The sequence below is a fragment of the Myotis yumanensis genome, unplaced genomic scaffold (assembly GCF_028538775.1).
Source record: "Myotis yumanensis isolate MYYU_CA2020_CCGP unplaced genomic scaffold, mMyoYum1.0.hap1 SCAF_22, whole genome shotgun sequence".
In the NCBI taxonomy this organism is placed as follows: domain Eukaryota; kingdom Metazoa; phylum Chordata; class Mammalia; order Chiroptera; family Vespertilionidae; genus Myotis; species Myotis yumanensis.
In genome coordinates this window covers 357,834-384,052 of record NW_027223773.1, presented here as the reverse complement: position 1 = coordinate 384,052, position 26,219 = coordinate 357,834, and the positions used below count along the sequence as shown (strand labels likewise).

Sequence of the window (26,219 nt, the reverse complement as noted above, 5' to 3'; positions counted from 1 at the left end):
TCAAAGGGCTGATGTGACCATTAGGGTGCCAAGATTAGTTGGTGGTCAAAACAAGAATAAACTACGACTCCCAAAATGCCCCAAGAGCCAGCCTCGGGTCCGGGAGTCACTTCCAGCTTTGGGGCAAAGGTGACCCCACGGGGTCCGGCCGCGAAGCAGGGAGCCTCGGAGTCTCGCCCCTTTCCTGATGCATCCAGGGATTTGTAGTTCCCTGAAGGCCGCAGGGTGCCCTTGGGGGCCGATCTCCGACTACAAGTCCCGTGATGCCCCGCGGGGGCGGCGCGCCTGCGTGCTGAAGCCGAGGGCGCGCGCGGGCGGCGCCAGCGGCGGCGGAGTAAAGATGGCGGCGCGCGGGTCTCCGCCTCCCGCTCCCGGCTGACGCGCTCTGAGGGAGGCGGCGGCGGCCACCCGAGCCGCGGCGATCCCGTGCGGCAGTGCGGCCGCGGCCGCCGGCCCGAGCGATGGCCGAGCTGGGGCACCTGGGCGGTAAGCGGGCCGAGTCGGCGCGCGTAAGGCGGGCGGAGCAGCTGCGGCGCTGGCGGGGCTCGGAGACCGAGCAGGAGCCCGCCGAGCGGCAGCCGCGCACCCGCCGCGGGGCCCCCCGCGTCCGCTTCGAGGACGGCGCGGTCTTCCTGGCCGCCTGCTCGAGCGGGGACACCGACGAGGTGAAGAGGCTCCTGGCCCGCGGCGCCGACATCAACACGGCCAACGTGGACGGCCTGACCGCCCTGCACCAGGTACCGCGCGGGGCTGCGGGGCTGCGGGGCTGCGGGTCCCGGGCCACGTCCGTCCGGGCGGCCACCCCTGGAGCCCAGCCTCCGCCGACCAGGCCCTCCGCCCGGAGGAGCAGGTTCCCGCCGGGCCAGGGTTTGGATTTCCCTCCACCTCCTCGGTTGTCATGGTTACTGGAGACTTGGACCCGGGAGGGCTGGCCGGGATTCTTCGCTGGCTGGTCCAGCGCCCGGGCACCGGTCACTCTGGGCCGTCAGTGTCGCCTGTCAGGTCCCCTGCAGAGAATCCAGCCTCTGTAGCTGTGGGACCAAGACCTCCATATTGGCCTGGCCGGTGAGGCTCAGTGGGTGAGCGGCGACCTGTGAACCAGGAGGTCAGGGGGTTCGATTCCCGGTCGGAGGGGGGGGTGGGGGGGGCGTGCAGGAGGCAGCTGATCGATGATTCTCTCTCATCATTGATGTTTTTATCTCTCCCTCCGCCTCCCTTCCCCTCTGAAATCAATAAAAAACATATACATATTTTTAAAAAGAGTCCTGTATTAGGTTAAGGAAGCAGGTCTTCTGAACTGGCACCTTTTCTCGTTTAGCTGATTTGTGATGGTTCAAAACGAGCTCGTCTCCTGCCGGCTGCAAGCGCCCAGATCTCAGCTGTGGGTGTCCCCGTCTCCTCCTAGCAGCGTCAGCTCCCCACGGCCGTCGGTGGGGAACCAGCCTCCTGAGTCACTTAGGTTTGTTTGATTCTACGGACTGGCCTTTCTTCCTTTTTCTCTTCCTTTTTTTTTAAAATAAGCCCTCTCTAGACATCACATACCCTTATATAGCCACAGCGCAGGGGCCGTGGATAAGGCGACGCTTCTCTGCTTGATAATAACCCCTTTCCTGCTGTCATCCTTATGCAACACTATTCTGTCTCCACCACTGTCATCACGAAGTCCCGCCCCCCAGGTGGGACTTCATCGTTATCTCGGGGAGCTGAGCCCTGGGCACCCACTCTTAATCTCTCTTCTTTTTCTTCTTCTTCGGTCGGTGCAAAGTGAATGTGTTGGCATGAGAATTGGCTTCTAAATGATTCGGTCTCGTGCCACCCACTCCCCTCAGTGTTTAGCCACCAGCTTACCATTACTCCTCACCATGCCTGCCGCCCGCCCTTCTCTTTCAGGTGGAAGAACTTCTCTTCTTTTCACCCCATTTGTATCTTTTCCTTTCCTGCTCACAACAGCCCCCCCTCCCCCGAGGTAGCAACCAACACCCCATCCAGTCCTTTGTTGTTTGAAATTACTTCTTGTCTTACCTCCTGCCAATCTCAGCAGCGATCCTTGGAAGTAGGTGTGGCAGGTCGTGTTGTTATTCCCATTTTACAGATGAGGGGTCTGAAACTTGGGAAACGGTTACTTGGATTAGAAAGGAGAGAATTAGGTATAGACTTTTCAGATTTAAATGTCAGCGCTTTCTATCCCGACAGCTGCGGATTTAAAACAACAACAATAACAACAAAAACACCTGCAAGTGCCATCCAGCTGGCCCTCCGAATCCTTGGTCCTGAGGGCAGACTAAGGGACTTGAGCTTCCTTGGACTTTGGTATGCCAGGGGGCCTGAACCCATCCCCCACAGACTCGGAGCGGGACTGTGGGCCTTCCTCCCACCTTACAGGGCTGGCATTGGCGTGAGCAGGTGCAGTCAGCACGAGACAAATTCAGCTGAAGATGAAGCTTCTGGAAGACTGTAGCTTAAACCTGCCTCTGTTGAGAAGCCATCTCTGTGTCTGAATCAAGAAGAGGCCTTTATTGGCTTACAGACTCTGACAGGTCAGTTCCTGTAGTTACAGTGCCTGTCCCCACGGCCTGAAGAATCTCAGGTCCATAACGATTATTCTCCGAGTGTGAGACGAGCACCAGCAGCTGGACTGCCTGCTTCGTCGCTGATGGCCCTTCTGTGAAGTGGACAGTGGCTGTTATCCGAGTTACTTAGTTAGGCATCCGTCTGTTACACAAGCGTGATATGGATTATCAGGATAACTGCGGCCTTTCTCTCTTTCCTTCGGCCATGGCCTCTTGACCGGCCATGGATTATCATCTTGGTGTGTTGGGAGAACCCCCAGGTGGTATTGGGGGACGGCTTTTCTCCTTCGCCCACAGGTGACCGTGGATGATTGGCACCTCAGGTTGCAGTGCCTTGATGCTACTTTTGACTTGGAGACCTTCCTTGGCAGCCTTTGCTTAGGCACGAGGTGCTGGAGTCAAAGATAACAGGCTCCGGGGGCCTATTAATAATGCTTGAAATAGACTGGGGAGGAGGATCCAAAGGGAGACCTGCTCTGATGAAGCCTCCACGCTGGTGCAGCCAACAGAACGGGTGCCCTTCAGGTCGGAGTCTTTGGTGAAAAAGACATCAATCTGATGATAAAACCCTTGAAAGCAGTTGTTTGCTCACAGAGGAATTCCCACTTCATCTATGTATATATGTTATAGGGCACCAAGTGTGGGCTAAGAATTCTGGGTAGGCTCATACTTCTGAAAGGTCTTTTCTTTTAATTTATTTATTTTGCAAGTTGATTACTGTCACCTATCTTGGTATCCTTGGCATTATGATCTTGGTGCTTAAGGTCTAGATAGAGGCTCTTAAAACTGTATCTACTAAATTATTGGGCTGGGTGAGAGGCAAGTGCTGGGACTCGTCAAAGTGAATGCTGGCTTCTTCCTCCAGACCATGCTTTGTGGGCACTTGGGTCTGTGCTCGGCTTGGCGAGCTCACTGTCCGTCCACCAGACCCTGTCTCTAGACCCGTCTGACAGTCCGTCTGGAGGGACACCTCGGGACAGAGGCATTCTCTCCTTGAGGCAGACATTCGGGTTGGTTTTGGAATGGGCTCAGAGTCCAAGTTTGGATCTCAGGGTCACCCACACTGGAATTCAGCTCCTAGTAGCCTGTCACTCTAGAGCCGCCTCAGTCCTCAGGGAGATTAAAATGATCCCTGTCTCTGGAGGAGAGGCAGAGAAAGGGGCAGATGAGGGAAGGAGAAAACTATCTCTGTTCCGAGTGGTAGAGTGAGACAGGAGACGGCTGAGATCATGTGTTCAGTTCAGTGCAGAGCAGCACGGGTGTGTGCCACCTCGTGTGGGAGCATGAAACTTGCATTCCGACCCTTCTCTTTCATTCCAAGTCCGCCTGTCTTCCCTGACAGTTCTGGCTGTGCGTGACTCCTGCCTTCCCCCGTGGGGGTGGGTTCTGCTCAGGGACCGGACCCCAGGCCCAATGGGGAAGAACTGTTGCCTCTCACTGTGGGCATGAGGACGTCCCCGTGGCTTTTTTAGTAGTTTGCCTCTTCAGGTTGGTGCGTGTGATGCATCAGATCATGCTGGGCATTTGTAACCTTTGAAAGAGCAGTGTCAGTAGAAACAGGTTTTTGAGGACTTTTGTGGCGACTATATGAAGGGTTTTCCGACTAAGCATCATTTTGTTAGTCTTTCTGTTTACTTTTGGAAGAGAAAAAAAATAGATCTGGCATCAGTATGCTTATGATTGTAAATTAGGGCCCAAAATACATGAGAAGGCGCCTGAAAGGTTGTTCCTGGCCACTTCAAGCGGCTTCATTGTCTATGAGTCACGGCTGTCTTAGGCCATGATCAGGTGGTTTTCATAGACTGTGAGCGAGCGTGTGTTCCAGACCGTGTCTGTGGAGCTTACTCGGAACTTTGGGTTGTTGTAGCCATAAAATTGTATTGGGACACATCCTCACTCACTGGCCGGGCGCTGTCTGTGGCGGACACATCCTCACTCACTGGCCGGGCGCTGTCTATGGTGGACACATCCTCACTCACTGTCCGGGCATTGTCTGTGGTGGACACATCCTCATTCACTGTCCAGGCGTTGTCTGTGGTGGACACATCCTCATTCACTGGCCAAGTATTGTCTGTGGCGGACACATCCTCATTCACTGGCCGGGCGTTGTCTGTGGCGGACACATCCTCATTCACTGGCCGGGCGTTGTCTGTGGTGGACACATCCTCATTCACTGGCCGGGTGTTGTCTGTGGTGGACACATCCTCATTCACTGGCCGGGTGTTGTCTGTGGTGGACACAGCCTCATTCACTGGCCGGGCGCTGTCTGTGGTGGACACATCCTCATTCACTGGCCGGGCGCTGTCTGTGGTGGACACAGCCTCATTCACTGGCCGGGCGTTGTCTGTGGTGGACACATCCTCATTCACTGGCCGGGCGTTGTCTGTGGTGGACACATCCTCATTCACTGGCCGGGTGTTGTCTGTGGTGGACACATCCTCATTCACTGGCCGGGCGTTGTCTGTGGTGGACACATCCTCATTCACTGGCCGGGTGTTGTCTGTGGTGGACACATCCTCATTCACTGGCCGGGTGTTGTCTGTGGCGGACACATCCTCATTCACTGGCCGGGTGTTGTCTGTGGCGGACACAACCTCACCTGCTGGCCGGGCGCTGTCTGTGGCGGACACAGCCTCACCTGCTGGCCGGGTGTTGTTCGTGGCGGACACAGCCTCACCTGCTGGCCGGGTGTTGTTCGTGGCGGACACAGCCTCACCTGCTGGCCGGGCGCTGTCTGTGGTGGACACAGTCTCACCTGGTGGCCCGGTGTTGTCTGTGGCGGACACAGCCTCACCTGCTGGCCGGGCGCTGTCTGTGGTGGACACAGTCTCACCTGCTGGCCGGGTGTTGTCTGTGGCGGACACAGCCTCACCTGCTGGCCGGGCGCTGTCTGTGGTGGACACAGCCTCACCTGCTGGCCGGGCGCTGTCTGTGGCGGACACAGTCTCACCTGCTGGCCGGGTGTTGTCTGTGGCGGACATAGTCTCACCTGGTGGCCCGGTGTTGTCTGTGGCGGACACAGCCTCACCTGCTGGCCGGGTGTTGTTCGTGGCGGACACAGCCTCACTCACTGGCTGGGCGCTGTCTGTGGCTGCTTTCACACTACAGTGAGTATTTCCAAGAGGCTGTACCAACCTTCGGTCTACATCAGCGCACTAGGCCATCTCCATCGACCTTGTTACATAAAACAGTGTAGAGCACATGTGCTAATGACAATACTTGGACTTATGTGTGCTTATCTTTTACAAATCGGTTTCCAGCTCTATCTCAGGTGTCCTCAGGTCACCCCTGGAGTAGAGGAAGGGCAGTGTGCTTTCTGCCTCACAGCGGGGAAACCGGCTGTGGAAAGATTGGATGCGCTGACGTGTGTTCCTCTCCTGTACAGTATCTTGTAACGTCCCTGCTCTGGGCTGAGGTTTGCCCTCTACCCCTGTCCTACATGGACGTTGCTCAGAGCGTGGGCCCAAGGCCACGGCATCAAGGAGATAGCTGAGACGGATGGGAGAGCAGGTGACACGCTCTCTGAACCTCTCTGCTCGGGTGTCCACCTCGCTCAGCGCCACGCCCGAGGGTGCCAGCAGGCTCGCCCTTCCCTCGGAGGACGGCTTTCTCATTCCCATTGCCTCGCCCAGGATCCGTGACCCTGCCCAGCCAGGCTTAGCGGGGGGCAGGGACAGCTGCGAGGCGGGCCGTGGCACTGACTTCTGGGCTCACTAGGATGTTTCAGGTGGGAAGGGCAGCAGGCAGCACAGCTACTCGCTGCTCAGGGTGGTTCTGGATGGGAGTCACTTAGGCCGGAGGAGAAATGAGCTCCAGACGGGATGGAAACGAGCCGTCTAAGACGGCGCTGTCCCTGTGGGCAGAGGGTGGACGGTCCACCAGCGTCCGAAGCTCAACCCTCTCGGTACTGTCCTGTTCACCACTGGAAGGCATGCCGATGAGCCCGTCCCTTCACGCAGGGGCCTCCCGCCCTCACCTCTGCCATGTCTCCATGCCAGTGCCTGGCCTCTGGACCTCACCCCCCGCACGGTGGCCACTTCCTGTGTGGTGTCCCTGTCACGACTCCCGCCAGCAGCCCGGCTCCTGTTCCCGTGCAGCTGTCACTCCGAGATGCAGCCCCGATGGCGTCGCTCCTGGTTGAAGCCTCAGGATGAGGTGGAGCTTTTATTAGGGGACACGGCCTGCATTGCTGCCGCCCCGTCAGCCTCGTCCTGCCATTTCAGGCCTGCAGGGGCCACAGGAAGCCTGGGCAGGTGTCGTGGATGTCCCACCCCCGTCTGAGTCGAACATACCAGACTGCGCAGCATCCCAAACGATCTTTTCCCTCCTTCAGACCTTCGTATGCTGTTCCCTTTGCCCAGACTTTCTGCACCCCTGCTTCCTCAGCTGGCTACTTCCTTCTCCTTCATGACACGTGAACAACCCGTCACCCCCGGCAGAGGTGGTGACTTCTTATGGGAAGGAGAAGGCTTGGTGCAGTGTGATTCCTGTTGTGTGTGGTCGTGTGCCTCTCCCTAAGGATTGTCGGGCAGAGCATGGGCCTCGGTAAATGTGTCACAGGAGTAAGTGGAAAAGCGCTTTACAGTCCAGGAGCAGTTACTCGGATGAACTCCTAGCCTGTGCCTTGGTGATGTGAGCCCCTGTCGGGTCCGGAACTGCAGTGGCTCCGCGGTGTTCTGCCTGCGCTCACCACAGACTCAGCCTCGGCCAGAGCCAGTCCACAGCTCTGACTCGCCCTCCTCGCCGCTCCCTGTCTCCCCTTTCCTACCTTAACTTACCTTTTCCCTTATTGGCAGAACCTGACAGTGGTCTGTTGGCATCTACTGAAACCTGCACAGTTATTTTACATAGAGAAGCTTTGCCCTTTGTGTGGGAAGGAGTGTCCCTGCTGACTCGTAGAGACCACACAAGAGTGATAGTCGGAGGAGGAGTAATAATCACAGCATCAGCGACAGGAACTTAGCACCTAACTCTGAGCCGGGCACTGAAGGTTTTACACACACGAGCTCATTTGTAACACCATGAAGTCGGCACTGTGGTTGCTGTGATAACACTACAGTCGAGGAAATACAGGCATAACTAGTTCCAAAAACACAAAACCACTCGTTAGCAGGCCTGGATTTGAGCCCAGGAAGCCTCGCTCCATGGTCTGCCCTCGTCGGCAGTGCCCTGCACGGGGACGGGTATGTCACTGCGTCTCAGCACCTCCTGCCGTGTCGGCCTCTGCATGTGCGGGGCCTGGCAGGACGTGACGTGACTCGGTCCTCAGCTTCGCTCTGCAGAGCCCTGGATGAAAGGTGCTGGGTAAGCCACAGCCTCCTGCTTAATCTCTCCTTTCAGGGATGGAATTTGCGGGACTGACTTATACTTTCTGAGAATTTAATCTGCCCATAATTTATTTGTGGCTTTTCTTCCTCAGCCAACTCAGATCCCAGAATTGCCTGCCTTCTTTCCAGGAGGCGTGAGGACAGTGCTGACCCCCACGCCTGCCATGTAGCTCTCGGCCGGGTGCTCGTGGCTTGTGAAACACTTGTTTGTAGGCACAGGGTGCTCTGGGCTCCGTAGGACCGTCCTCTCCACGGGACAGCGGTTCGCCCTGCCAATTTGGCAGCAGAGTGGACCTTGGGGGCTGTGGCTCAGACAGGTAGCCAGGCTACGCGGAGGTTTCCAGCCCAGGCTGACGCCGATAAGCAAAGGGCAACGAGAGTGCTGTCAGGGGCCTTGTGCTCTGCATTTAGTCTGTCGGAGTGGCCAGCTCAGAGCAGCCAATTGGGACATTCCTCCTGGGAGGTCATTGGCGAGCTGGGCGAATATCAGTGCACCCTATGGATGCTGAAGCGAAATTATTTTTAGGAAGAGAGTATCAGGAACTAGAAATGTCCCATGAGCCAGGTGGTAGCCTGAGCTTGGCCTGAGCTGGCGCTGGGTGCCTCTGAGTTGGCAGGTGGAAAGCATGCGAGTGGTTAGCAACTGGATCCATGACCTTAAGCCTATTAACTCTTCTGGGCCTCATTTCTCCGTCTGTGGAAGAAGACATCCTAACGCTGTTGCTGCAGCCACCACATTCTTCCTTCGCTTTACAGCTTTGTGATAACATGGTTTTTGCAAGGAACCTCTTTTGATCAAGTCGGTTGAGATGAGTCACTCTGTCACTTCCGTGCCTCACTCGTGGTGCAGACTCGGGGAGGAGGTGGCGGCAGCCAGGGCCTTCTTAGTTCCGGCAGGTGCTGGGGACGCGGCTGTGGGCACTCTTGGACCCAAGAGAACTCGTGCTGGGGGCTCCCACCATTACCAGGCTGAGTGTGTTATTCCTCAAAATGAGTTCTCCGTGAGGAACTGTGAAACGTGTTTGAAAGACTGTGGGCTTTGAGTAGATACAGCTTTCATTTTCTGGGCCTTTTCCATCTACCTTCCTCGTCTTGGCTTTTTAACTCTGCCTTGGTGACAGGAGTTAGACCAGATGTGCCCCCTACCCTGTGCCTGGTGGGGTCCAAAGGGAGTACCTGGAGGACAGCCCGAGGGATGAGTGCTGGCGGGGGGGAGGGGGGTGCAGGGAGGCAGAGGGTGAGGGCTGGGCCGTTTCCAGGACCTGCTGGAACCCAGAGTGCACCCTTCTGAGATCTAAATGTCGTTCCCTGCTCTGACTGCAGCCAGTGCTCGCTGGCCTCAAGTCATGAATCTTACAGTCTCGGGGACAATATGCCAGTGTACTAAGAACAACACCTTAGGGTGACCCTCCATGGAAACTTCTTTACTTCTCTGTCTCTCTGGGCTCTCTCCTGAAAGGCCACGGGTCTGTGCCCAGTCTGCTGACCACTGAGGACATGATCAGCTCCATAGCTCTCACCCTCTCGGAGCCAAGCTGTCTGTGCCAGGGAGCTGTGCCTTTCACACCGGCTGACAGTGCCCGTGTCACCTGTCACGTGGCAGCCACTGCTGCGTGAGCCTCGCTCGGGAAGTAGCTACACTGTCGTGATGGGCGTGGACAGACAGGCACTTGAAGGATGGACTCACTGGGTCAGTCCTTAACCACATACATGAACGCTCTCGTGGGGAGCATCTGCTCACAGTTGCGATGTCCAACATTACTGGCTTGTATCATCTCTAATTTACTTGTACGAATTCTTGTCATAGGGTGAGGCTCCCTCGTTGGAGCTTAGAAAGGCTGGGTCCCGTAAGCTCGTGGGTCAGTACTGCACCCTGTGTCAGGGTCAGCCCTCCGCCAGAATACGGTCAGCAGAGTGCCTCAGGGAAGAACCAGGGCCGGGTGTTCCGGGCATTTGGTATTTTGGCTAAAGACTGATAAGGAAAAAACCCTAAAACTTTCTATAAATGTAGTTGCCTTTTAAAAAGTGGTATAATTAATTTTTTTTTTTAAAGAGACTCTGGTCTTTATTAGCAAGCCCAGGCACACGGTGTGATGGGAGAGGGACCAGCAGTTCTACTTACAATGTGGCACCAGCTAGACTGCGGGCAGAGTCTGACAATCTGGATGGAGGGTAGGCCCTGCGCAGTCATGCCTCCCAGGGCGGCTCCTGAGGAGAAAACGGTAGAATTAATTTTGACCACTTTTTATTTGGCAAAGAAGGGGGAATCCTGCTGTGGTTTTCCTTTCTACAGGAGCGAGGCCGCGGGGCCTCTCCCGTGATGCCTTCTCTTCAGTGCCAGGGGCTTGGTTTCCGTGGCTTCTGTGAACCAATTTGGTGGCTTAAAACAGCAGAAATGTATCGGCTCGTAGCCCTGGAGTCTGAAGTTGAGGTCCTGATGGGCTGCACGCCCTCTGGAGCCCGGGGAGGTGTTGTTCTTTGCCTCTCCAGCTCTGGGGCCCGTCGGCCTCTGTGGACACGTTGCCTCCTCCTCTTCTGTCTGTGTCACCCCCCCGCCTCCGCCTGTCTCCTATGAGGACACTTGTCATGGGATGTAGGGCCCACTTAGGTAATGTAGAATGTGCCATCTCAAGACCCTATTTTATCTGCAAAGACCCCTTTCCAATTCAGTCCCCACACAGGCTCGGGGATTGGGACATGGACCTATTTGGGGCACCATCCAGCACACTCCAGCAGTGGGAGGTTGATGCATGGGCGTGTACAGGGGCAGCGTGTGCAGGTGGGGGGCAGCCGTGTGCAGCACCCCCTGGCCGGGCCATCTCCATGTGCTGCAGCCTGCAGGGACGACTGGGCAATTCTGGATGACTGGGAATCAACCGAATGTGCAGAAACTGTGACTTTCTGTGCATTCAAAGCCCGTTCTTTGATTCAACAAATGTTGGTGCCCAGTGCTGTTCTAGGTGTTGGGCTGCCAGGGAATACACACCCAGCACGACTGGGAAATTCTGAGCCTTTCGGGATTGGGTGTGTGGCTGATAAATGAAATCAATGATGGTCTTTACTGTTATCTCTAAGCATTTAGGATTTTCAGCATAACATTAAATTATATAATTTTGGGGATTATACATGTTGTTATTTCTGAGTTACATAAGTGTTAGGAGGATGTAGGACAGAATAGTGGAAGGTAGGAATGGGGATTCGTTACGAGCATCATCGCTGCCCAGCACCGTATCAGCAGTTTGTTGAAGTCCAGGCAGGAGTGGGCTGACGCACGCGCACACACACACACACACACACACGCAGCGTGTCACCTGCCTGGCTCCCGGAGCGGGCTCTGTGGGGAAGGAGTCGCAGCGGATTCTGAGCCCCAGCAGCAAGGTCAGCTCCTGGAGCCGTGGCAGGCAGAGGCGGTGACAGTTGCGCTATTTTGGGAGCGGAGGAGCTCTGTCGTGGGCCTGCTTTGCAGTCCCAGGTTGAACTCTGGCCCCCGGCAGCCGGCAGCCACTGTGCCTTCGATGCAGAGCAGCGTCGGTCGGTGCAGTGGCTGTCAGAGCGCTCTGCTCCCGTTTGCTGAAATCAGGTGTTTTCCTTGGAGATGGCTGGTCATTGCCGAGGAAAGGTGGCTGCTCGGTGAGGAAGCCTCAGCCTGCTGCCGGCTGTCTCTGTAGCTGTGTCTCTGGACTAGTCATGAGTTACATCATAAAGCGATTGTATTTTCTTCCTTCAGCTTAGAACAGGTTGTTACTTCGGTAATATTCTGTGTCTTCACAACAGAAGGAAATGGACACGAGCCACAGCAGAGGGAATGGGTTAAATATAGAGAATAATTTTCCCATTGATGTCCTGAGGAGCATCAGACACTCACGTAGCCTCCTTTGCCTGTTCAGGGAGAGGAAAGACCCGTCCACCTGGTGGTCAGTGCAGCTCTGCGTGGGGGCAGGTGCTGGGCCCGTGGCACTGGACACGGTTTTCCGGACGAATCTGGGTATCCCCCATGCTGTGTCTTGGGGAGCAGACACACTGCTTGGGGTTTTCAGGGATATTCCGCTCTCCTCCATGGCTTCATCCAGTTCCTTCTGGAGGCCACAGGAGAAGAGAAAAGAACAGGCCAGTCACTCCAGGATGTTTCTGTTGGTGGGTCTCTCCAGGGACAGTTCTCTCAGCGTAGTCCTGAATCATGCCAGTCTATTCTCGGAGCTCCTGGACTTAGGATCCCAGGACGCTGGGCATTTGAGGAAGTCCCTGAGGTCAGACTTAACAAACAGGCCCCCCAGTCCTGCTAGTTCAAAGACATTTTTAACCAACTGCCTCCCCTCTAAGATACTGAGGTGGGGTTGGCAGTGCTGGGTGAGGATGAGGACAGTGTGTGCTTTTTCCTGGGGAGTTGCTATTTGTTAGACTATTGGCTTAAAAACAACAACAGTACCAGCCACGGTCCCACCATGTATCTCCTTTCTTCCTCCCACAGTCCCGTGAGGCAGGTGGTCCCCATGCTGTAGATGAGGGCATGGCCCAACTTCTCCTCCTCACTCTGAGGGACATGCGTTGGCAGAGTTGGACGCAAACCTGGGCCTGCCTGCCCCTGGCTGGTACTGAGCAGTGCACGGCCTGCCTGTGGGCATCGGCATGACCCGCCAGCGGCCTCGTTACTGTCTGTGATGGCCTGGAGAGTGACATCCCAGATCACCTGTAGACAGACGGGCTGGTGGTGGTTCTCTGAGACGCCTCATGGTGTTCTTCTTGTAGAAATACCGGCACGGACTTGATGTTCATAGACCCAAAGACTGACACCGGAAGGAGGAGAGCTAACGTTGTGCTGGGGGAGACAGAAAAGGAGGAGAGCCAGAGGGAGGGAGGGAGGTTTTCTCCTGTGGGAGCCGCACCAGCCGGGCTCATGCTAGGCCCTAGAACGTGGCTGCCATCACCTTCAAAGGGCAGAGAATGATCTTGGAAAAAGGGCTTCCAAAAGGCTCTGGCGGCACGGCGCTTGGAGCGGAGGCTCGCGGCTGTTCTTCTCTCCGCGCCAAAGGCACCTTGCTGCCAGGCCAGAAGCAGCGCCCAGTGCTCAGAACAGGCCAGGCCTCCGTGGACGTCCTGACACGGGAGCTGTTACCTGGGCAGAGCGTGCGGACCGCTGGGGCACTTTCTTCTCCCTGAACTTCGCTGCCTTTTTGAAAAGTGCCCCCGTCATCTCTTCACTTGAGTCTTTCTGGACAGTTGGTGGCGAGGCGCTCTGCAGTGAGCAGTAATCTATTACATGTCTCCATGAATCACACATTTTAACTGAAATAGCTATCTACTTTCAAAACAAAGAATTAAGAGTGGCATTGCTTTACGTTTTTACAGATCTCTGAATGTCTGGATTCCATCTATTGGGATGCGTATTCGGTGTGACGACGACCTGGCTCACATAGCTGCACATGGGAAGAGGGAGGCGTGCTCCGCAGCCGCTCAGCCGTGAGGGTCCTGTCCTGGGTGCTGGACTAGAGGCCTAGGGAGCAGCTTCTTACCTGAGTGGCATTGGGCTCTGACACCGTGCTGGGAGCCTTTCTGACTTGGTGACGTCAGAACCAGAGTCTGACCTGCACTCGGAGTGGGTCTTCCCGGGTCTGCGCGGCAGAGCGTGGTGAGTGCTGGCCAGTGAACGTGGGCTTCCCTTTGCAGGCCTGCATTGACGAGAACTTCGACATGGTGAAGTTCCTGGTGGAGAACAGAGCCGACGTGAACCGGCAGGACAACGAGGGCTGGACGCCCCTGCACGCGGCGGCGTCCTGCGGCTACCTGAACATTGCCGAGTGAGTCTGCACTCTGAGGAGCTGCGCTGCGCCGACAGCGCGCTCTCCATCACCATCACAAAGGCCTCGATCAGCGAGGAGCAAGGAGGGCAGGGGCTTTCTATCCTCCGGGAAATGCGTGTTGACTGATGGGCACTCCTGGGCCTCTGGGTCACTGTAAGGGTTCTCAGGGATCAAGTAAATATTACTTCAGGGATAAGTGTGAAACTAAACAGGTTTTTATTTTTTATTCTAAAAATGGTTTGGGCCCTGGCCAGTGTGGCTCAGGGGTTAGAGCGCCAGCCTGTGGACTGAAGGGTCTCGGGTTCAATTCCTGGTCAAGGGCACGTGCCTCAGTTGTAGGTTCGACCCCTGGCCCCGGGCCAGAGGCAACCAACTGATGTGTCTCTCTCTGGCCGATATTTCTCAGCGGAGAGGAAGGGGAAGTGTCGGCAGTGGGAGGGACTGAGGGAGCAGGAGGACCTCCGGATGGTGAGAGCAGCAAAGGCCTCAGGAGCCAGCGCGTGTAAATGACGTAAATGGCTACTGAGTTGCTGAAGGGCGGACGTCTGGCTTAGGAGGTGTTCTTCTCCTTAAAATGCTTGTGAACAGCTTGTAGACTCTGAGCATGATGGGGATTCTCACTGGCCCAGGAGCACCTGATCTTGTGAAAGATGAACTAGACGTGAAGTCACATGACCAGAGCCGTAACCTCGGCCACTCGCTGACTCTTTGACTCTAAGAAAATCAGTCGGCGCGTGAGCCCAGTTTCTCACACGGGCCTTGCTCCGCTTCGAGTCTCTCGCACGAGGGTGAAAGCATGTGACAGGTGGTGTTAACACTGGTCTCGTCTGCACAGGTATTTCCTCAGCCACGGAGCCAGCGTGAGCATCGTCAACAGCGAAGGGGAGGTGCCCTCCGACCTGGCGGAGGAGCCGGCCATGAAGGACCTTCTTCTGGAGCAAGTGAAGAAGCAAGGTAACCGGGCTCAGACCCAGCACCCAGGGAGCCACGTGGTCACGGGACAGGGCCACCTGTGTGCGCAGTGTTCGTCGTCGGTCAGACGTCCAGTGACATGTGTCCAACCGCAGCTGGGCACGGGCGTTGGAAGTTAGCCAGGATGTCACTGGCTTTGTGGACGTGGCTCGTGGTGCCTTTCCCTCTTCCTGTTAAGCGGCCGTCACGGGGTCTGCGCTCCTTCCCTGGCGGAGCGCAGCGCCTTTCCCGGCGTGACCTCAGGGGAGGCCAGCGCTGTCCCTCCACGTGTTTGCAGATTGCCCAGAGCTGAGCATGTCTCATGCTGGCCCTTCGAGAACATGTGGGACCGTGGCCCAGGGCCGTGAGTGTGAGCTGTCACTGCCTCCCGTGCAGCTCTGCCCGTGGACCTGGGGGGCCAGTGCCGAGTCTCCGCCCAGAGGAGGCTCTCAGGGCCTGGTGGCGGCTCCGACATGCCCTGTGGCCTCTGTGTCTGTTCCCTCGTCTGTGCCAGGGGAGGTGTGTCTGTTATTTTTACCCCCGAGGATGTTGGGGAACAGAAATGCTGTCCATGCGGAGGACTCTGAAGGGGACGTTCTGCACAGAGACCCTAAACACAGACACAGCAGCGCCTCTGGCCTTGGTGTGCTTGGGCTGAAAACCGCTTGGTGTGTCCGTAATGGGCCGCCATCACTCTGTCTTCCTGACGCTGTCACACTGAAAGCGACTGCTATCTCACGCTTGCCATTGCTCTGCGAACGGAGGCGAATGGATGGGTGCCGGCCGGTGCTAACAGTGGCCTGTGGTGTGTTGAGGACGTGTTCGAGTCTAAGGGTGAGTGGCCGTGGTAACGCCGCGTCCTGTGTGGCTCCCACAGGGGTGGACCTGGAGCAGGCGCGGAAGGAGGAGGAGCAGCAGATGCTGCAGGACTCGAGGCAGTGGCTCAACAGCGGGAAGATCGAGGACACCAGGCAGGCTCGCTCGGGGGCCACCGCCCTGCACGTGGCAGCCGCCAAGGGCTACTCCGAGGTCCTCAGGTGTGTCAGCCACAGCCACCACGGTCGTCCCCGCCTCCCGACCGAGCGAGACAGGCCTTGGACGCGGGGGATGAGGTTTCCGAGGTGGTGGGTTTCTCTGTGTTGTCTCCCCGACCTGCAGTCTTTCTGACGTTTGCTGGTGTTCACCATGGACACCCAGCCCCACCACCCCCAGCTCCTCGCTGCCCGTGAGACGGGAGCCTGGCCGAGAGGCGGCCTTGCGGGCCTCTCCCAGCTCCGGATGCAGCGTCACACCCCTGCAGCCGCCCCTCTGCCACACGTCAGGCGGGACAGATTTGAGGTTGTTTGGTCTGCTGGACACAGACAGTTTCTCTGGGCTCATTGGTCTGTGATACCATCTGGAGTGTGTGCATCCAGCTGCAGTCGATGGCCATCCGTCTGGACAGGCGGAGTTTGGGTCCTGCCTTCTGTGTCCACACGGCTTCCTGTGGCTCTCAGGGTGGCGTCACGATGTCAGACTCAGCTGACGTGGGTTTCTAGCTGCGGAGTCATGCTCTTTTTACTCCTGGAGCCGTCTGGAGGCCCACGAGGTGGGGAGCGGCTGTGCTGTTTCCTCGGGAGACAGGCCCCCCGGCCCTGGGCACTTGCAGTAACGCCTACTGTTCGTGAGAAGCCCTGCGGGCACTGGGCAGAGTGGGGGGTGTGAGGGTCTGCAGCGAGCATGGGGTGCCCTAGGAGTGCCCCGAAGAGAACCAAGTTCTCATTTGAGGGGTCACTTCCCACCTGCAGACGTAGAAAGACTGCACAGTCAGGGAGACCACACAGAGAATCCCACCCGGGAGACAGAGAACACCCCGGGGTGGCATTGTGGGCTTGGCTCATGAGTTAGGCTTTGGCATCTCTCAGGTGCACTTGCTCCAGACACTTCCGTAGGCGGAACACGCATGTGCTGGGGTGCCCGTGTGCCTTTGGGTGGGTCCGAGTTGCCTGTGATTGGGCCTGTGATTGGGCAGTGTGTAACCAGCTGGAGCTGTGCTGAGGGGCAGGAGAGCCTCACTCGCCCCTGTGCCTCTGGGAGGGGCAGTGTCCTTGGCAGGAAACGGAATGGGGGTACACATGTCCGTCCGGGTTTCTCTCAGACTGTTGATTCAGGCTGGCTATGACCTGGACGTGCAGGACCATGACGGCTGGACGCCCCTCCACGCTGCCGCGCACTGGGGCGTGAAGGAGGCCTGCTCCATCCTGGCCGAGGCCCTCTGCAACATGGACATCAGGAACAAGCTGGTGAGTCGGCTGGGCCCCTGTGAGACAGCGAGACCGTGCCGGGCCTCGGAGCAGCTGTCCGGAGTCTGGCCAGGGCGTGAAGACACGTCGCCACGGCCATTATCAGCACAGGGTTTGCTGAGCCCGAAGCTCCAGTGGCCCGCCTTCTGCTTCCACTGATGCTGAAGCCCCTAAAACAAGCAAACAGGAGTTTGGTTGAAATAATGTTACTTGCTTTCCTATGTCTGCGGAACTTTAGGAATTTCCTGGCAATCCAGAGGCACGACCCTCTAGAGAGTGGGTGTGCCCATCGGCCTCCCCATCTCCAGGTCCGGTCTGTTCTCTGGTTGGGGGTTTGGGTCCTTGGCTGTGCTGGTGTTGCCTGGAGGAGTCGTGACGTTAGGGACATGCCGGGCCCTCCTGAGGCTTCTGAGAGCCCCTGTGGAACTTGTCCTACAATGAGATCACTTAGGAGCAGGCCCAGGGAGAGGCAGGAAGTGTCCGAATGCTGTGGGCATTTCCTCACTGCTGTTTACAAAGTGTGAGCTCTCTCCACAAGGGCTTGCTGTTTCTCTGTGGTAGACGAAGGCCTGGTCATAACGGAGGGCCGATGCGTGAGGGAAGCAGCTGGCGCTGGACGCAGAGGCAGGAGTGGCTGCTGGAGATGGCTCTGGTGGAGTCTTGGGATCACTCCTGTGTTTTCTCCTGGTCACGGTACCCTTTCTCTGCAGGGCCAGACGCCGTTCGATGTGGCTGATGAGGGCCTCGTGGAGCACCTGGAGATGCTGCAGAAGCAGCAGAGTGTGGTGAGTCCCCAGGATACTGAGAGGCGAGGGATGCTGAGAGGGTCCAGGGGATGCTGAGAGGATCCCGGGGGATGCTGAGAAGCCGAGGGATGCTGAGAGCTGTTGGACAGTCTCTGTCCATGCCAGGCCGCTCAGTCACTGGCTCTAGTCAGGTCTGTGTTCTGGAGAGGGCATGTTCCCTCCGGCACTGTCCGCAGCCTGTTAGAAGGAAATAGCCCAGAAACCCTGGCTGTTAAAGTTGACTCATTACAAGAACACCTTCAGTCAGCTGGAAGGTAAAATGACAAACAGCCCTGCGTTCTGGAAAAGGAACGCGGTTTGCTCAGGTTCTCTCCTCCCCTGTGGTGTTGGTCTTGTCTTCAGGATGACGGGGCTGTTTCGAGTTCTCATCTCTGCTGGTTTTTACCAAAGATCAGCCTCTTGGCTTTTCTGACTTTGCAGCTTCGAAGTGAAAAAGAGACGCGGAAGAAGCTCATTGAGTCGGACCTGAACAGCAGATTGCAGGGTGGACTCTTTAAGAAGTAAGATGTTGGGGGCCCGTGGGGGTGACACGCTTAGTGTGAGGATTTGCACAATAAGAAAACTTTGATTTTAGCCCAGTGACTTTTTAACATGTGGGAACGTTTGAGGGCGGGGAGGGGCGTTGATACGTGGGGAGACGCTGAGGGTGGGGGAATGAATCCACATTGTGCAGCATTTCTTGGTCCCCAGCTCAGGGGTCCCAGGTCCCAACCACCACTCCGATGGGCTGTTCTGTGAGCTCAGGGACCACCACTCCAGAGCCAGCAGGCTCCCTGGCGTCATAAGCACTGAGTAACTTGTTAAATGATTTCTGTTTGCCTGCCCGGCAGCACCCAGGCCCATGGCCTCTTTTCTCTGTGTGTGAATGGCTAGAGCTCCTAAGTCACACTCCACAGCCAAACAGTAACCTTCAGGTGTCAAACAGGCCAGGACTCGGGGCGCAGGCTCAGAGGAGGGTCCGAGTGCCTTTCTGTTGCTGTGACCCAGGCTCGTCGATGCGCTCCCCGACACTGAGTGCGCTTACATAGTTGTCGTTTCTGAATGACACTCACACTGTCTTCTGTGGTTTAGCAAAGAGAAGATGCTGTATGAGGAGGAGACGCCCAAGTCCCACGAAACAGAGGAAGAAAGCAAGGAGTCCAGCAGCTCCAGCTCGGAGGAGGAGGGCGAAGATGAAGCGTCCGAGTCTGAGACTGAGAAGGAGGCAGGTAATGCGGGTGTCCCTGCCAGGCCCTGTGTGTCCCAGTGCGAGGCGTGCGCTGTCCGGCGGAGCAGGAGTCCTCAGGGCGGAGAGGGGCCGAGCTGCCCCTTTGCCAGGGGGAACGCAGCGGTGGAGGCGGTGAGCTGAGCTAGAGCAGCTGCCCTGTAGTCGGGACCAGGTGCCCGAGAAGCCCTGTGTGAGGAGCCACCTCTCCGGCACTGGGTCTCGGGGAGCTCATTGGTCGGTGCCTCCTGTGTCCGTCCAGCGGGGAAACCCGTGAAGGGGAGTCTGTGTTCCCTGAGCTCGGCCCACGATGCAGGGTTAGCTGAGTTTATTTTCTTCTGGCAGCAGCTGCTAGAGCAGGGGTCCTCAAACTACGGCCCGCGGGCCACATGCAAATACAAATATTGTATTTGTTCCCGTTTTGTTTTTTTACTTCAAGATAAGATATGTGCAGTGTGCATAGGAATTTGTTCATAGTTTTTTTTTAAACTATAGCCCGACCCTCCAACGGACAGTGAACTGGCCCCCTGTTTAAAAAGTTTGAGGACCCCTGTGCTAGAGATTTCATGAGTTTGAGGCCAAGCATGCCCAGCTCTGGTCTGGGTAACGGGTGAACCTGTTCTGTTAGCAGGAAAGCACATGCACGAAGATGAATTTTCACACGTGCACTTGTGCTTCCTGTGTCTTAAGCCACAGATCGGAAGCCGGAGGCTGTTGTCAACCATTCCAGCTCGGAAAGCAAGGGCCACGTCCTGGAGCAGACACTGGCCCCCGCTCAGACACCAGCCCCCTCAGCCAGGAGGGTGAGTATTGGGGATTAATTTGGATATTATGTTTCCCCCGACTGCAGTAACATACAATGAGAAAGGCCTTAAGGATACGTTCTTGCAAAACAATAAAGATACATGGCCGCCCTAACAAAGTAGCGACTGGGTGCCTTGAAACAATGGTAATTCACCTCTCAGTCTGGAGGCGGGAGCCAAGGCCAAGGTGCCGGCAGGTGCAGTTCCTGGTGAGGACCCCCCTCCTGGCTCAAAGACGCCCCCTCATCTTGGGGGTCTGAGCTCCGGAGACAGGAGAGTCTGCTTTGTCAGAGCAGCCCCAGGGCAGGTGTGTTGAGAGTCTGAGGCTCTTTCTGGCTCAGGGACAAAGGCAGCCTCAAGGGGAGCGTGGTGTCAGGAGGGAGGGCAGGGCACTGGCCGGGAGCCTGTGGGCCTCCCTGGACTCCAGGGCGCAGAGGCAAGCGGCCCTTTCTTTCTCTTTCCTCCCCTTGTAGATCGCCAGCCTTTTTAACAAGCTGGAAGAGCCCAAAGACGAGTCACCTTCCTCATGGCGCCTGGGACTTAGGAAGACTGGCAGCCACAACACATTGAGTGCTGTGGCCGACACCCGGGAGGCTGCGAGGGACCGGGGCTCCGCCCTCTCCCGCTCGGCGTCCAGCCCTCGAATCTCCGCTCTGCTGGACAACAGAGACAAGGTACGCCTGGGCCGGGGCAGCCGGCTCCCAGGGGCTGCGGCTCAGGCAGCTCACACGGAGGAAAGGCTCAGCATCACACTTCCTCCTCCGTGTGGTCAGGCTGGCTCCGCAGGCCGCTCGTGGGCAACGGCCACGATGAGCACGGCTCCCTCTCTCACTGTTGGTCCAGCCCCTGGCCCTGGCCCTCGGAACCCTGCCCCTCTCGGCTCGGGCTGGTGTCGGGCGGAGCAGGCCTTGTGTCTCAGCTGCCGCACGTGGTTCGTGCAGCTCTTCTCTGTATCTCATCGTCCTGGCTTCCCCAGCAGCATCCTTTCCCTGCGTGTGGGTTTTACATGGAGGGGCCTTGGGAACGAGCCTTGGAGAGCTACCCTTTGTAACATCTCCGGCTGCACGTGGGACTGAGCTGGGATGAGGTGGTGGGTGTGCTAAGGGCTGTGCATCCGAGGGTTGATCCTGTGTCTGTGGTGCGCCTGCCCTGCGGGCACCGTCTCGTCTTGCAGGAGAGGGAGAGCAGAAGCTACCTCAGCTCCCTGGCGCCCCGGAGGCTCAGCAGCACGAGCGACGCTGAGGAGAAGGAGAACAGGTAACTGCGAGGCTGAGGCAGCCGCCTGCACAGGGCTCCTCTGGGCGGGCTCCAGGGTGGGCGCTGCAGCGACCGGGGCTCTGGCTTCCCAGGTGCCCGCGCCCCTCGCCCTGGCCACCCCAGGGCAGCACTAGCAGGATTGCTCTTTCACAGAATTGGTCAGCTCCTAGTTTGTCAGTAGGTGAAATCTCCATCCTCCTCATCAGTTACAATGAAGGTGCCACTGAGTCTCAGAGAGGACCCTGCCCTAGAACCTCTCTCAGGTGTGGGCATCACCTGGGCACGTGTCAGAGATGCAGACTCGGGCCCCACCCAGACCCGCTGAACTGGAAGCTCCATTCCAACAACAGTCCCAGCGACTCAGCTGCGTGGGAGCCTGGGAGGGGCTCTGGAGACTTAGCTCTTGTAGCAAAGGCCGGAGGTGCCCGTGTGGTCAGAACCGAGCCACAGCCTCTCTGGGCACCTTTCACTGGGGATGCCAGTGCGGCCGCTGCAGGCCCTGCTCTTTCCTCATTCCCTGCGACCTCTTCCTCCTCGGTCCCCTTCCCTGCCTCCTGCTGGGGACAGGTTTGCAAAGCCTGGTAACGGAGGAGTAGAATCCTCACTGGGAGAGGGGGAGAGGCCGTGGCCCAGGGCCTGGCCGAGTGGGTCGGCTTTGAAGTTGCGAAGGCAGCAGGCGTGGCTCTCGCCCCCTGCACGGAGCACAGCCGGAGCGGCGACCCTGCTGCTCCAGCCGCACAGCCACTTCAGGCCCTTCCTCGCGTGCGGGTTGCGGGCAGAAGCTGGCGGTGGGCGCCACTGTGCTCTGGTTTTCTTTCTGCCTCAGAGAATCGGCTGTAAACCTGGTGAGAAGTGGCTCGTACACTCGGCAGCTGCGGAGGGATGAAGCCAAGGGGAGCGAGACGCCGCAGACCACGGCCCCTTCCACCTACGTGTCCACCTACCTGAAAAGGTACCAGGCTCGGCGGGCGGGAGGCGGCTGCTCACTCTGGCCACAGGTGTGTGGCCGTAACTGCACATTTGTAGGCCAACACCACAGACATGAGTCGGGAAATGAATTCCTGTAGACTTTGTGGGAGTAACATGTGACTCATTTGAAATTAAAATTAATGTTCTTAGCTGAATTAAAGTAAGCGAATTCCAAAGTCTCACCACGGACAGGCCTGGACTCACACTCTGCCCTCCGGGTCCTGTGAAGGCGCCCGGAAGCGCCCGGAGCTCTGAGCAGGCCCGGCCGGCTGCCCCGTAACCGACAGCCTCGCTCATCTCCGGTTGTTGTGAGGGAGGAGGGGACCCGCAGGTGGGGAGGGTGGGGTCAGGGCAGGTTTGTGTGGCAGCAAAGACGTTTCACGTTGAAGCCTGTTGATGGAGGGACTTGAGTTGTTGTTTTCTTTTTATGACTTGAATGGCCCTCAGATCCATCCAGATGTGAGACTCGCAAGCTTGGTGCAGAGAAGGTACCTGGGCTTCTCCCCTTCTCGTCTCTATTTCTTTCTCTGCCATGATTTTCTCTGCCCTGTACCAGCTAGCCAGCAAAGCACCTTTGCCAGAGCCCTCGAGCTATAAGGTCTACTTCTATATAGCTTCTATAAGCTATAAGATCTGATTCTCTTGCTTACTCTGAATCTCTCTCTCCCACCCACACCCTCGGCTGCCTCTGCGTGCTGCGACCCTCGCCAGCAGGTGGTTTAGGTGATTGATGGGCACCCAGACGCAGGCTTTGACCTGACACTATGTCGGGGTCAGACTTCTGCTTGGTTGGGAGACTCTTGTCCACTGGGCAGTGTCAGGACATGAGCTATAGACGAGCAGCGCTGCTCAGACACCCTGCGAGGCGGCTCAGCCTGTGCTGGTCCCTGCGCTGCCTCCCACAGACGCCCTGTCCCCAGCGTCCCGAGGCCGCACCTCTTTGTCTTCAGGGCGGAGGTGTCAGTCTAGCTAGACACGTCCTCCGTCATCGCTGCTTACGCTGCTCCCAGGAGACTGTCCTGAGAGAACAGTGTGGGCCCAGGGAGAGGAAGCTGCCGTAACCGCCCGGCCGGTCGTTATTCGTGGGGGCTGGTGTTCACGATCCAGGTCCTCAGCCCAGGCTGAGTGACAGCACGGGTCTGACCCAGGTCAGAGGGCAAGCGGTGGCGGAGGAGAAAGGGTGCCTCGGGGTGGGAGGCAGCTTCCTGCCGTGAGCACGTGCTGAGAGAAGACCTAGAACGTGCTTCCCATTGGGATTTCAAAGCTTTTCTCCTCCAACCCGAAAGCCCATTTTGGTTTTGCAAAATCTTAGGATCTTTTCAAAAGTGAGGAATCTGCCCTAACCGGTTTGGCTCAGTGGATAGAGCGTCAGCCTGCGGACTGAAAGGTCCCAGGTTCGATTCCGGTCAAGGGCATGTACCTTGGTTGCGGGCACATCCCCAGTGGGAGATGTGCAGGGGGCAGCTGATCGATGTTTCTCTCTAATTGATGTTTCTAACTCTCTATCCCTCTCCCTTCCGCTCTGTAAAAAATCAATAAAAATATATTAAAAAAAAAAAAAAAAAAAAGTGAGGAATCTTGCAGCATCTCTGTTGGAAGAGCAGGCGAGAGCAGACGCGGTCCCGGCCATACCGAGCTCAGCATCTTCCGGCTCGAGTCGCTGGCCTTATGGCAGAAAGCGCATCTTGTGTTCAGGAGCTTCGTGCGGTCGCCCCCTAGTCTCATTACTGCCACGGAAGGAAGGTTCTAGATGTAGCCAGGTCATTGCCGCCATCGAGTGGCTGTCGCTCACGTTCAGCAGAAACAGAACCTGCCTGGTGTCGCCCACACAGTCGGTTTCTAGACTCACGACTTTGAGCCCACCCAGAGGGACTTGGTCCACAGCTTCTGGAGGCTGCCCCCTCTCTCGTCTGAAACCTCTGCTCCCGCTCTCCAGGCTCTGGTCTCACTCAGCCTCTCGGAGCTGCTTCCGTAACAGGCGGACGGGGTGGGTGCATGACCTGTGGCCTCGGGGGGTTGAGAATTGGGTTTTCTAACAAAACGACTCTCTTTCTATGATTTCCCTTTTGGGCCTCCCCCTACCATGTTCTCTCTCTGGCTGCACATGGCCTGTCCTCCACGTTCCTCCCTCCTTGGGTGACTGGCAGGCCCTGCTTGCTGCCAGTGGCCAGCGCTGGCTCGTCTTCCTTCCCCCGAGCCGTGCCCTCTGTCCTCCTTCCTCTGGTGAGGGGAGGAGGTGCTGGGCCGGGGGGTGGCTTGTCCTGAGGAACGTGATGTGTGTGTTTTTCAGTGCTTCCCTTGGTACAGTAGTGGCCCCACACGTCCCTCCTTTCAGCCAATTGCAGTTCATCTCCTGCTGCCTCGCCCGTTACCTGGCTCCGCACCTGTCGGGCAGCAGGTGGCACCGCTTCTCCTTGCCCCGCGCCTGGCAGTGCGGACGCTGCGCACCTGCGCCCACCGCAGGTAAGGCTTCTGGAGCCACTCGGTCACGTCATCACAGCGGACACCTCTGGATGCGTGAGAGACGTGGGCCAAAGAGGCCTGTCCCTCAGAAGCTGCGTGAACTGCGACAGGGCCGTCCCTCGGTGAGGCTGCCTTTGCTGTGACGTCACCTGTCAGCCAGCAGCATGTTGAACAGTCGCCACTGTGTGCTCTGTGCTGGGGCTCGGCACCCACGGACTGACTGCTTCCACCTCATCACCTACCAGTCGTGGCTGCAGCTAAGGGCCCCACATGTGGTAAATCTCACACCAAACCCCCGCTTCCTGTGACTTCAGTTCTTAGGAGGGGCTCTTCCACGCACCTTCCTGGAAGGTGGCACACCCCAGACAGGAGCGCTAGCTCTTGTTGCAAAAGGCCTGCAGCCTCCCGAACATCCCAGCCAGCCAGTGTTGCTGGGAGCTCCGCAGGAAGGGGAGGTGTGTGTGGTCTGAACTCGGTTCCAGGGGGGCGGGGGGGAGGGAAGCGGGGGGCATCCTGGGTTCTGGGCCGTCTGAGGGCAGCGGACAGGTCACTGAGAGCACAGAGAACCTCAGTGTGGCTGTGCCTGGGGCGCAGTCCCCTGTAGTCAGGACCCTGTTCACTTCGGGTCTGGCAAAGGGACTCCTTTCTGGGGTCTTGCTTCTCCAGCCGCGACACAGGACAAGGGGGATGTTGGTGGCGTGGCTGCTCAGGACACGCCGCTGGTGCGTGACGGGCATCGTTAGTGACCAGCTTCCCCCTAAAACCAGTGGGACCAGCTGTTTGCCAGGAGGGTGGGCTTATGATGGATTTAGAACAGCCCTGCGTCGTCATGGAGACGTTTAGCGGTCGTCGCAGTGACGCGCTTGTACAGGCATCGTAAGCACTGTCCTCGCCGAGGAAGAGACTGAAGCTCGGGGAGACGTGGGAAAGTGTGGGTTTTTAAGCGGCACCTTGCTGCCCTCACTCCTCCCAGGCTCTGTTGGTTGGGGGGAGAGGACAGTGGACAGGGCGAGGCACTAGCCACCACAGCCACAGGGGTCACTGTCGTCTGTGAAGAGCCCTCCAGTGCATGAAAGGGTCGTCTCGCTTTATAGAGGAGGACCAGACTCCAAAGCCCACTCGTCCGCCAGGTCACAGCGCGGCGGGGCCACGCGGTCTGCGCCCAGTCTGTCCGTGTCAGGGTCCTGTCTGCTGCACTGTCTGTTTCCGTGGAGTTCTTATCCTGGGCCCATCCTAGGTGTCTGCACACAGTGTTTCACTGAAGTGTCACAGACCCTTCGTGTGAAGGTCCATGACCCCCATTTTACAGCTGACGATCAGAAAGCTTACGTTGGCAGAGATGCAGCCCCCGTTGCCTGAGGCCTCTGGTCCTCTCTCTCAGCTCTCGCGAGCTCGTGAAATCACAGTAGCCGCAAGTCCTGGCCATCTCTGCAGCATGGGCTGCAGGGGAACCACACGGTACTGATCCAAGGAAGCCTGCAGGTCAGGTTTGGGTCAGTGTGACTTCACTGGCCCTTCTGTCGACATCTCGAGGCCGGAGGGCTTGCTTGCCTCTGAATGCTGCCTGTGTCTTCTGGTCCCACTTGAGAGCTGTCTGCTCTGTGTCTGTGTCGAGGAGCCGTGTGAGACCTTAGGGTCTGATGATTTGTTTTGCGCTTGTTCTGATCATGTGGCCGTTGGAAAGTGAGCTTCCAGCTGCTCGTAAGCATCCCTGGTCATCGTGAGGAGGTGCAAACAGAACGGCCCTTTAGCAGCCCTGATGCTCCTGCTTTTTCTGTCTCTGGGAGAG

General features: G+C 57.5%; 1 protein-coding gene across 1 annotated transcript in view; it reads left to right on the top strand.

Moving 5' to 3' along the window:
• Positions 1–340: 340 nt before the first annotated feature.
• The window catches only part of PPP1R12B (protein phosphatase 1 regulatory subunit 12B), a 63,541-nt gene continuing 37,662 nt past the window's right edge, over positions 341–26,219 (top strand). The window contains 12 exon segments of the mRNA XM_070401407.1: positions 341–737; positions 13,562–13,692; positions 14,531–14,649; positions 15,524–15,683; positions 16,784–16,928; positions 17,639–17,713; positions 18,155–18,234; positions 18,806–18,942; positions 19,629–19,741; positions 20,215–20,415; positions 20,916–20,998; positions 21,825–21,950. Coding sequence (XP_070257508.1) covers positions 462–737; positions 13,562–13,692; positions 14,531–14,649; positions 15,524–15,683; positions 16,784–16,928; positions 17,639–17,713; positions 18,155–18,234; positions 18,806–18,942; positions 19,629–19,741; positions 20,215–20,415; positions 20,916–20,998; positions 21,825–21,950 — 1,646 coding nt within the window. The 5' untranslated portion in view covers positions 341–461.